At 41.2% G+C, this 15,636-nt stretch overlaps 1 protein-coding gene across 1 annotated transcript; it reads right to left on the reverse strand.

The window, feature by feature from the left end:
- Nucleotides 1-13,608: 13,608 nt before the first annotated feature.
- On the reverse strand, nucleotides 13,609-14,920 carry LOC115477271 (actin, cytoplasmic 1-like). Its single transcript, XM_030214038.1, has one exon. It carries the CDS (start codon nucleotides 14,870-14,872, stop codon nucleotides 13,745-13,747), a length of 1,128 nt encoding a protein of 375 aa, XP_030069898.1. The 5' UTR covers nucleotides 14,873-14,920; the 3' UTR covers nucleotides 13,609-13,744.
- Between the last annotated feature and the right edge of the window lie 716 nt (nucleotides 14,921-15,636).

Here is a 15,636-nt window from a genome sequence, read left to right on the forward strand (position 1 = left end):
AGGCGATGGCTTGGTTCTTTAGCATTAGGTTGCTGTCAATAATAATGCCGAGGATTTTCAGGTTATCTGAGATTGGAAGAGTGTGTTCCGCGGTATGTATGGCTGTGGGGTAGCTTGTAAAATGTTGAGTCCATCTTAATAATGGCTTGTGGACGTTTCTTTTAGGAAGCTATCTAAACCTTTTTTAAACCCCGCTAAAATAACTGCTTTTACCATATTCTCTGGCAAAGAATTCCAGAGTTTAATTGTACTTTGAGTGAAGAAATATTTTCTCTGATTTGTTCTACATTTACTAATTTGTAGTTTTATTGCATGCCCCCTAGTCCTAGTATTTTTGAAAAGAGTAAACAGGCAATTCATGTCTACCTGTTCCACTCCACTCATTATTTTATAGACCTCTTTCATATATCCCCTCAGTTGTGTTTTCTGAGTTGATTTCGCCTTTTCCCATTGGGAAGTCATCCCATCCCATTTATAATTTTCATTGCTGTAATCTCTTCCTTTTTTAGTTCCACTATATCTTTTTTGAGATGAGGTGAACAGAATTGCACACAGTATCCGAGGTGCAGTCGCACCATGGAGCGATACAAAGCATTATAATATCCTCAAATTTGTTTTCCATTCCTTTCCTAATAATACCTAACATTCTATTTGCTTTCTTAGCCACCACCGCACACTGAGCAGAGGGTTTCAAATCATCAACAATGATATCTAGATCCCTTTCCCACATGCATCATGACTCCTAATGTAGAACCTTGCATCACATAGCTACAGTTCAGGTTCCTCTTTCCCACATGCATCATTTTACACTTGCTCACATTAAATGGCATCTGCCATTTGGATGCCCAGTCTCGTAAGGTCCTCTTGTAATTTTTCACAATCCTCTTGCAATTTAACAATTTTGAATAACTTTTGTGTCATCAGCAACTTTAATTACCTCACTAATTACTCCCATCTCTCGGTCATTTATAAATATGTTAAAAAGCAGCGGTCCCAGCACAGACCCCTAGGGAACCCCACTAAATGCCCTTCTCCATTGAGAATACTGACCAGTTAACCCTACTCTCTGTTTTCTATCTTTTTTTTTTTTATTTATTTATAACATTTCTATTATTACAAGTACATAAACTTGATGAGAAAATTGGCAAAATGAGGTTACATTATTCAAAGAAAAAAATATTAATTTCTACATACTCCTCAAACCAATAAAGTCCACTATATTGGAGTACAAAAACATATAGTTGAAGATTTCAAGAAAATAAACATTTTACAACTGGCAGACAGGCGTATTTTAGATACTTTTTCAAACTTCAAACATTATTATTAGTTGGAGAACTTATTCCAGCTATTCTTCTAGATGTTATAAAAGTTTCTAATTGAGAAGGATCATGAAACACATATTTTTCAGACCAATAGGTAATTAAACATCTGCACGGAAATTTTAAGAAAAAAGTAGTGTTTTCTATCTTTTAACCAGTTTTTAATCCACAATAGAACACTACCTCCTATCCCATGACTCTCCAATTTATTTCCTCTGGATTCTTTCATGCTAGGAGTCTGAGAAATAAGATGGGAGAGTTGGAATATATTGCACTAAATGAAAAATTGGACATAATAGGCATTACTGAGACCTGGTGGAAGGAGGATAACCAGTGGGACACTGTCATACCGGGTACAAAGTATATCGTAGTGATAGGGTGGACCGGACTGGTGGAGGGGTAGCATTGTATTTTAACGAGAGCCTGGACTCAGATAGATTACAAATTCAGCAGGACACAAATCACACCCTTGAATCATTGCGGGTTGAAATTCCATGTATAAAAGGGAAAAGGATGGTGATAGGAGTGTACTACTGTCCGCCTCGCCAGGATGAGCAGGTAGATGCAGAAATGATAAAAGAAATCAGAGACGCAAACAAAATAGGCAATGTGATAATAATGGGTGACTTCAATTATCCAAATATAGACTGGGTAAATGTAACATCGGGACATGCTAGAGAGGTACAATTCCTTGATGAAATCAAGGACAGCTTTATGGAGCAGCTGGTGCAGGAGCTGATGAGAGAAGGAAAGATTCTAGACTTGGTCCTTAGTGGAGCGCATGATCTGGTGAGGGACGTTATGGTACTGGGGCCGCTTGATAACAGTGATCATAATATGATCAGTTTTGATATCAACTTTGAAGTAACTGTACACAGGAAGTCAAATACATTAGCGTTTAACTTTAAAAAAGGAGACTATGATAAAATGAGAAGAACGATGGAAAAAAAACTTAGGGGGACAACTGAGAGGGTAAAAACTGTACAACAGGTATGGACGCTGTTCAAAAATACCATCCTGGAGGCCCAGGCCAAACATATTCTGCAAATTAGAAAAGAAAGACGGAACTCCAAAAGACAGCCGGCCTGGTTGAAAAGTGAGGTGAAGGAAGTTATTAGGGCTAAAAGAAATGCCTTCAGAAATGGAAGAAGTAACCGTCTGAAAATAACAAGAAGCAACATAAGGCGCAGATAAAGAAGGCCAAGAGGGATTACGAAAAAAGATAGCATTAGAGGCAAAAAAGCATAGTAAAAAAAAATTTTGGTATATTAAAAGCAGGAAGCCGGCAAAAGAATCGGTTGGGCCGTTGGATGACCGAGGGGTAAAAGGGGCGATCAAGGAAGACAAAGACGTAGCGGAGAGATTGAATGAATTCTTTGCTTCGGTCTTCACCGAGGAAGATTTGGGTGGGATACCGGTGTCGGAAATGATATTTCAAGTGGACGAGTCGGAGAAACTTACTGACTTCATGGTAAACCTGGAGGACGTAATGGGGCAGTTCAGCAAACTGAAGAGTAGCAAATCTCCTGGACTGGATGGTATTCATCCTAGAGTACTGATAGAACTGAAAAATGAGCTTGCGGAGCTACTGCTAGTGATATGCAATTTATCCTTAAAATCGAGCGTGGTACCGGAAGATTGAAGGGTGGCCATTTTTAAAAAAGGTTCCAGGGGAGATCCGGGAAATTACAGACTGGTGAGTCTGACGTTGGTACCGGGGAAAATGGTAGAGGCTATTATTAAAAACAAAATTACAGAGCACATCCGAGGACATGGATTACTGAGACCGAGTCAGCACAGCTTTTGTGTGGGGAAATTTTGCCTGACCAATTTACTTCAATTCTTTGAAGGAGTAAACAAACATGTAGACAAAGGGGAGCCGGTTGATATTGTGTTTCTGGATTTTCAAAAGGCGTTTGACAAGGTACCTCATGAAAGGCTACAGAGGAAATTGGAGGGTCATGGGATAGGAGGAAAAGTCCTATTGTGGATTAAAAACTGGTTGAAAGATAGGAAACAGAGAGTGGGGTTAAATGGGCAGTATTCACAATGGAGAAGGGTAGTTAGTGGGATTCCTCAGGGGTCTGTGCTAGGACCGCTGCTTTTTAATATATTTATAAATGATTTAGAGATGGGAGTAACTAGCGAGGTAATTAAATTTGCTGATGACACAAAGTTATTCAAAGTCGTTAACTCGCGACAGGATTGTGAAAAATTACAGAAGGACCTTACGAGACTGGGAGACTGGGCGGCTAAATGGCAGATGACGTTTAATGTGAGCAAGTGCAAGGTGATGCATGTGGGAAAAAAGAACCCGAATTATAGCTACGTCACGCAAGGTTCCACGTTAGGAGTTACGGACCAAGCAACGGATCTGGGTGTCATCGTCAATAATACACTGAAACCTTCTGCTCAGTGTGCTGCTGCGGCTCGGAAAGCGAATAGAATGTTGGGTATTATTAGGAAAGATATGGAAAACAGGTGTGAGGATGTTATAATGCTGTTATATCGCTCCATGGTGCGACCGCACCTTGAGTATTGTGTTCAATTCTGGAAAAGGTGCAGCGAAGGGCGACTAAAATGATAACGGGGATGGGATGACTTCCCCATGAAGAAAGACTAAGGAGGCTAGGGCTTTTCAGCTTGGAGAAGAGACGGCTGAGGGGAGACATGATAGAGGTTATATAAAATAATGAGTGGAGTGGAACAGGTGGATGTGAAGCGTCTGTTCATGCTTTCCAAAAATACTAGGACTAGGGGGCATGCGATGAAACTACAGTATAGTAAATTTAAAACAAATCGGAGAAAACTTTTCTTCACCCAAAGCATAATTAAACTCTGGAATTCGTTGCCGGAGAACATGGTGAAGGTGGTTAGCTTGGCAGAGTTTAAAAGGGGGTTAGACGGTTTCCTAAAGGACAAGTCCATAAACCGCTACTAAATGGACTTGGGAAAAATCCATAATTCCGGGAATAACATGTATAGAATGTTTGTACTTTTGGGAAGCTTGCCAGGTGCCCTTGGCCTGGATTGGCCGCTGTCGTAGACAGGATGCTGGGCTCGATAGACCCTTGATCTTTTCCCAGTGTGGCATTACTTATGTACTTATGTAGGTTCTTTGTCAAGTGCCTTTTGAAAATCTAGATACACAATATTAACTGACTCACTTTTATCCACGTTTGTTCACCCCTTCAAAGAAATGTAATAGATTGGTGAGGCAAGATTTTTTTCACTAAATCCTTATTGGCTTTGTCTCATTAATCCATGCTTTTGAATATGCTCTGTAGTTTTATTCTTTATAATAGTCTCTACCATTTTGTCTGACACTGACGTCAGGCACACCGGTCTATATAATTCCCCAGATCACCTCTGGAACTTTTTTTAAAAATTGGCATTACATTGGCCACCCTCTAGTCTTCTGGTCATTGGCAATTATCAGCATTAATTGGCATTAATTAAGCTTTACACACACAACTCACTAAGCGTATTCTGTAATGTGGTGCACCTAAATTCTAAGTCACTTAGGAGACCTTTTACTAAACTGCGGTAAAAAGTGGCCTGCAGTAGTGTAGGCACATATATTGGATGCGCGCCAGGCCAGTTTTTAACGCATCTATAAAAAATGGCTTTTTTTAATGGGACGGGAAAAGGGCCAGCGGTAAAAATGAAACCAGAGCGTGCCCAAAACCGGCCTGAACCCTTAACGCCACCCATTCCTATAGCAGTAAAGGCTCACACACTACACGCGCAGTGACTGTTCAGTGTGTGCCATGTGCTAATTACCACGTAGGAGGAAATAAATAAATAATTCATCCACTCGTTATGGACGCATTGCCAAATCTGAAATTACCTCCAGGAGAGTACACTGGTCTGGCAGTAGTCTCTCATTTGGGCGCGTGCTGCATGTGCGTAGAGCCTACCATGGCTTAGTAAAAAGGCTCCTTAGTTGAAAAGGGGGCATGGCCATGGGTAGGACTTGGACATTCCAAGAATTTATGCGCGTTGTTATAGAATAAACCTGCTCTGCACCTAATTTAGGCATCAGGATTTACGCCAAGTATAACATGGAGTAAATAGCCGTGACTACATTTGGTTGTATGGAGAGGTACTCAACGTTATTCTATATACTGCACAGAAGTTTAAGCCTATTCTATAAATTTAGGCGTACTTTACAGAATACGTCTAGGTGTATATTTTTCTCGCATGGATTTTTCAGGCACCACATATAGAATCTAGCCCAAGGGTGGATTTACAAAGCTGGACATCCAAGGGGGCCAGTTAAGGAAATAAAGGCCCTTTTACTAATCTAGGTAAGCGCTAAAGCACACTTAACTACAGGCCAGTAAGTCTCACTTTGGTTATTGGAAAAGTAATGGAAGCATTGCTGAAAGAAAGGATAGTGAATTTCCTGGAATCCAGTTACAAGATCCAAGGCAACATGGTTTTACCAAAGGTAAATCGTGCCAAACAAATTTGATTGAATTCTTTGCTTGGCCGACCAGAGAATTGGATCGAGGGCATGCTCTAGATATAATCTATTTGGATTTCAGTAAAACCTTTGACACGTTTCCTCATAGGAGACTTTTGAATAAACTTGACAGACTTAAGTTCAGACCCAAAGTGGTGAACTGGATTAGAAACTGCTTGACAGACAGATGCTGGAGGTTGGTGGTCAATAGAATTCACTTGAAGGAAGGAAAGGTGAGTAATGGAGTGCCTCAAGCATCAGTGTTGGGGTTTTTCAGTTCAATATATTTGTGAGCAACCTTACCAAAGGATTAAACGGTAAGGTTTGCCTTTTTTGTGGATGATACTAAGATTTGTAACCGAGTGGACACCCCACAGGGAGTGGAAAACATGAAAAAGTATCTGTTATTTTTAATATTTATTTATTTATTGCATTTGTACCCCACATTATCCCACCTTTTTGCAGGCTCAATGTGGCTTACAGGGTGTTAATATGATATAGTCATTACATAGTCTTAGATACAGTCGGTAATAAGTTGAGGGTAAATGAGGATTTGGATGGAAAGGTGTTGGTGAGGTTGTGTGAGAGGTGTTTTAAAGCACTGGGGTGATTTAAGGAGTGATTTGATTCACTAAGGATGTCTTTTGTAGGCCTTGTTGAAGAGATGTGTCTTCAAAGATTTGCGAAAACTAGTTAAGTTGTCCATGGTTTTCAGGGCCATGGGGAGTGTGTTCCATATCTGTGTGCTTTTGTATGCAAAGGTAGTAGCGTATGCCTGTTTATATTTAATTCCTTTACAGCTGGGGAAGTTCAAATGGAGGAATTTGCAGGCTGATCTTCTGGCGTTTCTGGGCGGTAAGTCCACTAAGTTTAGCATGTAGAGTGGGGCATCTGTGTGAATGATTTTGTGTACGGTCGTGCAGATCTTGAACTCAATTCGTTCCTTGAGCGGGAGCCAGTGCAGTTTTTCTCTTAGGGGCTTCGCACTTTCGTATTTGGTTTTTCCAAAGATGAGTCAGGCTGCGGTATTCTGGGCTGTTTGGAGTTTTTTGATGGTATTTTCTTTATAACCTGCGTACAGGGCGTTGCAGTAGTCCAGGTGACTTATCACTAGTGACTGTACTAGGGTACGGAAGATATTATGTTAGAATTATGGTCTAATGTTCAGCTGTTAAAAAATAATGCCAAGAAATGCAGAGTGATGTATTTGGGGAGTAAAAATCCAATGGAATTGTATATCCTAGGAGGTGAAAGGCTGATATGCACAGACAGGGATAAAGACCTTGGAATTGAAGGTGATGAATCTGTGTGACAAGGCAGTGGCTGTAGCCAGAAGGATGCTAGGCTGCATAGAGAGAGGCATAACCAACAGATGAAAGGAGGCGTTAATGCCCCTGTATAAGTCATTGGTGATGCCCCACTTGGAGTATTGTGATCAATTTTGGAGGCCATATCTTGCTAATGATGAAAAAAGACTTGAAGTGAAACAGAGGAAGGTGACAAAAATGGTATAGGGTTTTCACCAAAAGACGTATGAGAAAAAAAACAGAAGACCTAAATATGTATACCCTAGAGCAGGGGTTCTCAACCCAGTCCTTGTGACCCACCTAACCAGTCACATTTTCAGGATATTCACAATCAATATGCATTTTATCCTTAAATGGGCTCTTTGGAAACCTCATTAAAAATGAAAAAATATAATAATAATTTTTATCTTCCTTTGCTGAGTCAAGACCATATAACTCTTCTATCACACCATATTATGAAGACTAATACGCTTCCCCAAAATATGTGAAAATAGTGCTTAGTGTATCCTCATCATTCCAGAACACAGACTAACTTGACAAAGTTTAAAACAGACCTGAAAACATTCAATTTTTTTTTTATTTTTTTATTTATCATTTTACTTAATTACATTCACATCACGTAAATGTAAGGAAAAACAGAAATTAATATAAGGAAAAAGAAAAAACATTCTCTCAACAATATATATAATTGTCCACAATTGGGGGATCCAAGATCAGGAAAACAATCTCAAAGAAAATAAGAAAAACACCAAGTGGTTAATCTTACAAATTCATATTTTCTGAGGGAGGAAGGGTAATCGATAATTGCAGCCAGTACAGTGGTAACTAAAGAAAGCTGCTGCAGAGGGTTCTTCATCTGTTCTTTTAACTCCACAAACTCTTGTACTTTCTTGGGTTCAACAAATAAGTAATAAGGAAATAAAACACTTACAAGGGAATCGCTCTAGGAAGGTCCCACCTAGGACAATGATTCTTGGCTTAAAAGCCAAGAGTTCACACCTCCTAGTCTGCAATTCCCTTGATATATCAGAAAATATATTTATCTTTGAACCCAAGAAACTATCAGCCATGTATCGGAAATACAATTTCAAAACATTGTTCCTATCTAAATCAAAGGCAAAAGTCACTAGTAATGAAAACATTCAATTTTGAGGATGCCTTCCTGACACGCTAGGACTGTCCACAGGGCAAGGGTCTGTCGGTCAGTCCAGATCTAGTTACCCTTCCCTGTCTGCTAGTACCTCCTTTCTATCAAAAATAGAGTTCTGTTTCATCCCTTCCCGTGCTATTTCTTCCCCTCTCTTGTCTTCCTCCTTCTATCTTTTCTATTTTTAGCTTTGTAAGCTGCATAGGTATGTTTTATTGATGTGTGGGATAACAAGTCTTTAATAAACCTGAAACCTAAACCTCACTTTGAGCCACTAATGCCAGCACCTCAAGCATGCTCAGTTCTCATGGGAGCACTTGCTGATGGATCTTGCAAGATCAGCATCAAACAGTGCTAGTTCACCAGTACTCAACATGCTAATGGTGACAGCGATAGTGGCTTGAATAGTTGCTGCTGATTGCCATACTTCTTACTTCTTTGCTGATTTGGGCTCTGGATTTCTTCAGCTGGTGAGTCTTGGAGATCCTCACTCAGTTATTTTTTTTTTTATGTAGCTTGTGAGATTTTTCCCACACTATTTTCCTTGATATTAGGAAAAATCTTCTCAGTCTCTGCCAATCAGAAGAAGAATTTGGTATTCGGTGACATCACCTCTCACTAGGAGAAGTACAACTCCGATGATGTCTTTTCCCTTGGCTTTCCCTAGTAGGAGGGAGGGATTAAGGGGGCAGTTATTGTAATGAAAGGAGGGGTTTTGTTTAGGAGGGAATTTTGCCTTAGTATAAAAGTCAAGGGCAAAATTCAAACCTCTAGTATCTTGGTCTTCCCTCCTACCAGGATCCTCACAGCTAGGAAGGTCCTTGGACTTTAATGGCTTTAAATTCAGAAGCAGCATAATATTTGTTAGCTGGGTTTATTAGATCAGTGATCCATAAAAAGAGCTAACAAGAATGATATAACTGTCAAGTTCCAGTCATCACAGAGATACTGTCCTACAATCTGGGTAAAATAGGGGCATCAGGGAAGCACCTCCACCTATTTAAAAGAAGGAGAAGAGCTGGATAATGTGAAGAAGCACTTAGTGAAGCTACAGGAATGGTCTGCAATTTGGCAACTAAGATTTAATACTAAAAAAAAAAAAGCAGGGTCATGCATTTGGGCTGCAAAACCCAAGGGAACAGTAAACTTTAGGGAGTAGAGAACTTTGCTGTATGAAAGAGGAGCAGGACTTGGTTGTGATCATATGTATGATTTTGAGCTGGCCAAACAGGTAGAAAAGTTGGCGGTGAAAGCTAGAAGGATGCTTGGGTGCATAGGGAGAGCAATGACCAGTAGGAAAAAGGAGGTGATGATGTCACTGTATAAGACTCTGGTGAGACCTCATTTAGAATATCATGTACAATTCTGGAGATGGCACCTTCAAAAAGATAAAAACAGGATGGAATCGGTCCAGATGGGAGAGGGGAGATATGATAGAGACATTTAAATACCTAAGTGGAATAAATGCACAGGAGACAAGTCTCTTTCAATTGAAAGGAAGCTCTGGAATGAGGTGGCATATGATGAAGTTGAAAGGGGATAGACTCAGAAGTAACCTGAGGAAATACTTCTTCACAGAAAGGGTGATGAATTCATGGAACGACCTCCCGATGGAAGTGGTAGAGATGAAAATAATATCTGAATCAAGAGAGCTTGGGAGACGTACCTAGGATCTCTAAGAGAGTGATAGGGAGAGTAAAAAGCATGAATGGGCAGACTGGATAGGCCATATGGAGGGGCATAATCGAACAGAAACGCCTATCTCCATGGGCGTTTATCTCCGAGAACGGGTCCGTGAAGGGGCGGACCCAAGCGTATTTTCGAAACAATTAGACGTCCATGTTTTATTCGCCAAGTTGTGAGCTGGGCGTTTTTGCTTTTCAGCGATAATGGACAATGAAATCGCCCAGCTCAAAAACGAATAAATCCAAGGCATTTGTTCGTGGGAGGGGCCAGGAGTCGTAGTGCACTGGTCCCCCTAACATGCCAGGACACCAACCAGGCACCCTAGGGGGCACTTTTACAAAAACAGAACAAAAGGTAAAAGAGCTCCCAGGTGCATAGCACCCTTCCCTTGTGTGTAGAGCCCCCCAAATCCCCCTCAAAACCCACTGCCCACAAGTCTACACCATTACTATAGCCCTAAGGAGTGAAAGGGGGCACCTACATGTGGGTACAGTGGGTTCGGGGGGGGTTGGACGACTAAGCATTAAGCAGCATAATTGTAACAGGTAGGGGGGGGATGGGCCTGGGTCCACCTGCCTGAAGTCCACTGCACCCCCTAACAACTGCTCCAGGGACCTGCATACTGCTGCCAGGGAGGTGGGTATGACATTTGAGGGTCAAAATAAAAAGTTGTGAAACATCATTTTTTGTGGTGGGAGGGGGTTTATGACCACTGGGGGAGTCAGGGGAGGTCATCCCCGATTCCCTCCAGTGGTCATCTGGTCATTTAGGGCACTTTTGGGGGCCTTATTCGTGAAAAAACAGGGTCCAGGAAAAGTGCCCTAAATTCTAGCTAAAAACGCATACTTTTGTCCCATTATCTGTGAAATGCGCCCATCTCTGTTCGGCAGATAACCACGCCCCAGTTCCGCCTTCGCCACACCTCTGACACGCCCCCATCAACTTTGTCCGCATCCGCGACGGAGTGCAGTTGAAAATGTCCAAAATCGGCTTTCGATTATACCGCTTTAATCGTTTTTGTGAGATAAACGCCCATCTCCCGATTTAGGTCGGAACTTGGGCGTTTTTCTCGTTCGATTATAAGCTGGATGGTCTTTATCTTTCTACATTTTTCTCTGTTTCTATCTTTCTATGAAATAAGCTGTTTTAATTTTAAGTATTTTACTGACTTGGCATGCAGCTGAATATCACACCCAAGGCTGACTAAAGGAACCCTCACACATCACCTAGCAGTACCCTGGCATATCCCAGAGGACCAACTCAAGTGGCCAAAACCAATTCAACAGTTGCTATTTGTTAATGGAGGAAAAAAAAAGCCTCTGTATTCCCGTTTCAGAACATACTCGTGTCTGTTACTTCGGGATGAAATCTTCATTGGCTAAAAAAAACCTCCAGTATAACTTTAATGAACAGTAATCACATCTAACAAACACTTATCTTTGGTGTTGCCAAAATAACAAGAGTGAAACCTGATTGCAATTATTTTGGCAACACCAAAGATAAGTGTTTGTTAGATGTGATTACTGTTCATTAAAGTTATACTGGACGTTTTTTTAGCCAATGAAGATTTCATCCCGAAGTAACAGACACGAGTATGTTCTGAAATGGGAATACAGAGGCTTTTTTCCCTCCATTAACAAATAGCAGCTGCTGAATTGCTTTTGGCCACTTCAGTCGGTTAACAATTTTTTGTTTTTAGAATAACAGTGGCAGTATCCTATTTTTGAATAAAGATATACCAGAGGACAACAGCTTATCTCCAGGCATCAGGTGACTTTCCATCACCGGAATACCAGATTACCAGAGACATTTTTATAATCGGTACTACTACTAAAGAAACTTGTAATTATGGAGGTGAACTTTGGAGAACGGTCTGTTTTTCACTTGCTTTTTGGTGGTTTTCTTCACCGATAATGGCGTCAGCAATACAAAAAATCATATGTATTATTATTTTCCAGATGGGAAGGGGGGCAGCGTTTATTGAATACCTTTCAGTTTCTGTTCTCCTCATTAGAAGCGGGACCTAACTGTATTTTTAAATACAGTTCTATTTAGAGGAATACATAGAAGACTTCTTTCCATTATTTAAGAGTTCTGAATTTCCATTGGCCCCTGATACAGGCACTTTTGCGCCGAAACACGGCCCGTGTTGGGTCGTGTCAATAAAGTACCTTTTACTGTCCTGTTTCCGGAGGTCGGCGTGCTTTTTTGTTGTACTATTTTTGGTGTACTTTTTACCCTCTCTTCTTTGACTCCCAGTGGAGTTATTTAAGTTTTGGATTTGAGAAATTTGTTGTAAATATGTTTGATGCCTGTCTCTGCTGAAGAAGTACATGTTTAAACGGATTTGAAGTAATTCAGTAAACAAGAAGAGGGTCAGAGGACATACGCAGTGTAGTCTCTATTATTTAAGATGGAGAATGTGTGAATATTACCAGCCTTTTTTAGCCTCCTGGAAAAGTCTCTAGTCCTAGCTCATGCCCCCCAAAAAACAAATATTGTATACCCAGCCCACTCTCATACTTGGAGTGTATGCTAGGCGATCACCTAGAGTGGCTATAAACCTAGCCTGGACTTATTTTTTTGAGAGGTGAGAAGATGCAAAGGAAAAGGTACCAATGTTAACATTTGCACACACACCCCCAAATAAATTCATTTCTGGCTATAGCACTGGCCTACATAAACTGTATCTGTTTTTAGATCATATAATCTCTCCCTACACTCCTCCCCATGAACTCCGTTCGCTGGGTAAATGTCTCCTGTCGTTCCCTTTCTCCCCCACTGCTAACTCCCGGCTCCGTTCCTTCTATCTCGCTGCTCCCTATGCCTGGTATAGACTCCCTGAGCCAGTACGTCAGGCTCAGTCTCTGGCTGTCTTCAAGTCTAGGCTTAAAGCCCACCTCTTTGCTACTGCTTTCGACTCCTAACCATGACTCTCTTACTCAACACCCTCACTTATCACCCCTACCACTGCAATTTCCCCACTCCTAGCTGTCTGTTCGTCTGTCCAATTTAGATTATAAGCTCTGTTGAGCAGGGACTGTCTTTTCATGTTAATTTGTACAGCGCTGCGTAAGTCTAGTAGCGCTATAGAAATGTTTAATAATAGTTGTTCAGTTTTTTATCAATATAAAAATGTTCCTGTGAAGTTCTGGAGGTTTGTAGGATGATATTGCATTTAGGATGCAAATGAAATAAAATAAAAGTAGATGCACCTATGAATATATTAAAGCTCTTCGGAAGTAAAGAGCTTTGGGTGATCATCAGGAGATCAGATTTTTTAATACTCCTTTGATTCATTGCCTTGCTGATGAAAAGATTAAACTGATAACATGGAAAGGCATAAAAACATCAATCTCTTCACAGTGCACTTCCACGTGTGATGCCTGAGCTTTGAAATACCTGATTAGCTTCCGTGCCATTCCCAGATGTCACACTCCTTGTAGCTGGCATGTCCTCAAATGCTGAACTATAACTTTATACTTTGCAACTCTGGCTTGGGTTAATGACTTTTCAAAGATGAACAAGCTGAAAGAACCAAAGTGATTTTCAGTCAAGAGACTATCAGGGTACGTGAACATTTCGTACATAAATCTCTTACTCTTTCTTAATACAGTCCAGATTCTTGGTACCACGTGAAAAGTTATCACTTTTTTTTTTTTTTTTTGAAACACAATCGTATTTATTTTGACAGGAGCTAAGACAATGGCTGTGCCTGCTCAGGTTTGCAGTCGTAACCCAAAGTGCAGCAAAACTTACAACTAATCTTACACCGGACTTCTGCAAAATGTGTTCTATTCAGTTGCCACGTAGCTGGTTAGAAGCACCTGCGATGGACAATGGAGGGTCCAGACTCCTCGTACTCCTGTTTGCCGATCCACATCTGCTGGAAGGTGGACAGGGAGGCCAGGATGGAGCCTCCAATCCAGACGGAGTACTTGCGCTCAGGTGGGGCAATGATCTTGATTTTCATTGTGCTGGGTGCCAGGGTTGTGATCTCCTTCTGCATCCTGTCTGCAATCCCTGGGTACATGGTGGTACCACCAGACAGCACAGTGTTGGCATAAAGGTCCTTACGGATGTCAACGTCACACTTCATGATGGAATTGTAGGTGGTTTCATGAATTCCACAGCTTTCCATTCCAAGGAAGGAAGGTTGAAAGAGGGCCTCTGGGCACCTGAACCTCTCATTGCAAATGGTGATCACTTGACCATCAGGAAGCTCATAGCTCTTTTCCAGGGAAGTGGATGAGGAAGCTGTGGCCATTTCCTGCTCAAAGTCCAAGGCAACGTAGCACAGTTTCTCTTTGATGTCACGCACAATTTCCCTTTCTGCTGTGGTGGTGAAGCTGTAGCCCCTCTCGGTCAGAATCTTCATGAAGTAATCCGTCAGGTCACGACCTGCCAAGTCCAGACGCAGGATAGCGTGGGGCAGGGCATAACCTTCGTAGATGGGCACTGTGTGGGTAACACCGTCACCAGAGTCCATCACAATACCTGTGGTACGACCAGAAGCGTACAGCGACAGCACAGCCTGGATGGCAACGTACATAGCTGGAGTGCAGAAGGTCTCAAACATGATCTGAGTCATCTTTTCCCTGTTGAACTTTGGGTTCAGGGGAGCCTCTGTAAGGAGGACAGGGTGTTCCTCAGGAGTAACACGGAGCTCATTGTAGAAGGTATGGTGCCAGATCTTCTCCATGTCATCCCAGTTGGTGACGATGCCATGTTCGATTGGGTATTTCAGGGTCAGGATACCTCTCTTGCTCTGAGCTTCGTCACCAACATAGCTGTCTTTCTGCCCCATACCGACCATCACACCCTGATGTCTTGGGCGTCCAACGATGGAAGGGAAGACAGCGCGAGGAGCATCATCTCCAGCAAATCCGGCCTTGCACATTCCAGAGCCGTTGTCAACAACCAGGGCGGCAATGTCCTCCTCCATGACAGGCTTGACTAATAGCACCGCGCAGCGTTCCAAGCGCGATTCCGAGACAAGTACAGGAAATCTTTAAGGAGAAAAAAAATAACATTTTAGTCCACAATTGTTGATCCAAGAACAGGAAAATTAAATGACCTCATACTTATCAGAGTAATTAACTTCTTACTTAAGCAGAAGGAACATGAAAATCGCTAGCAGGTATAACGCTTACAATCCAAAATTAATGCAGTATTATTCTTTTGTTGCAATAAATGCTTTTAACTTCTCTGGATCAAAATAAACATAATTTACAGAATTCAAAGAAATATGGCATTTACATGGGAACCTTAACATAAAGGTCCCACCTATACGCAAAACTCTCTCTTTTAATAACAAAAATTGTTTCCTCTTCCTTTGAGTTTCTCGGGCAAAGTCTGGAAATACTTGAATTTTGAATCCAAAGAACAATGAATTAGTGTGGCGGAAAAAGAGTTTAAAAATATTATTGCGATCTAATTGCAGAGCAAAAGTAACTAATAATGTAGTTCTTTCTGTTATAGTTTCTAATGAGGATTCTAATAATTCTGTTATATTCAGATCATCTTGAGAGTTAACAGGTAATAATTTCCCTTGTGCTCCAGAAATATACATTACTCGAGTAATCGGAGGGTACATCTCAGATGGTATACCTAATATTTCATTAAGGTATTTCTTTAGCATGTCAATTGCTGGAACCAATGGGCTTTTAGGAAAATTGAGGAAACGTAAATTGTTAGCCCTCATTTGAT

Source organism: Microcaecilia unicolor, chromosome 9, assembly GCF_901765095.1.
Source record: "Microcaecilia unicolor chromosome 9, aMicUni1.1, whole genome shotgun sequence".
NCBI lineage: Eukaryota > Metazoa > Chordata > Amphibia > Gymnophiona > Siphonopidae > Microcaecilia > Microcaecilia unicolor.

Coding starts and splice junctions, on each gene's coding strand:
- LOC115477271 (XM_030214038.1), bottom strand. CDS start 14,872: ATGGAGGAGGACATTGCCGCCCTGGTTGTTGACAACGGCTCTGGAATG.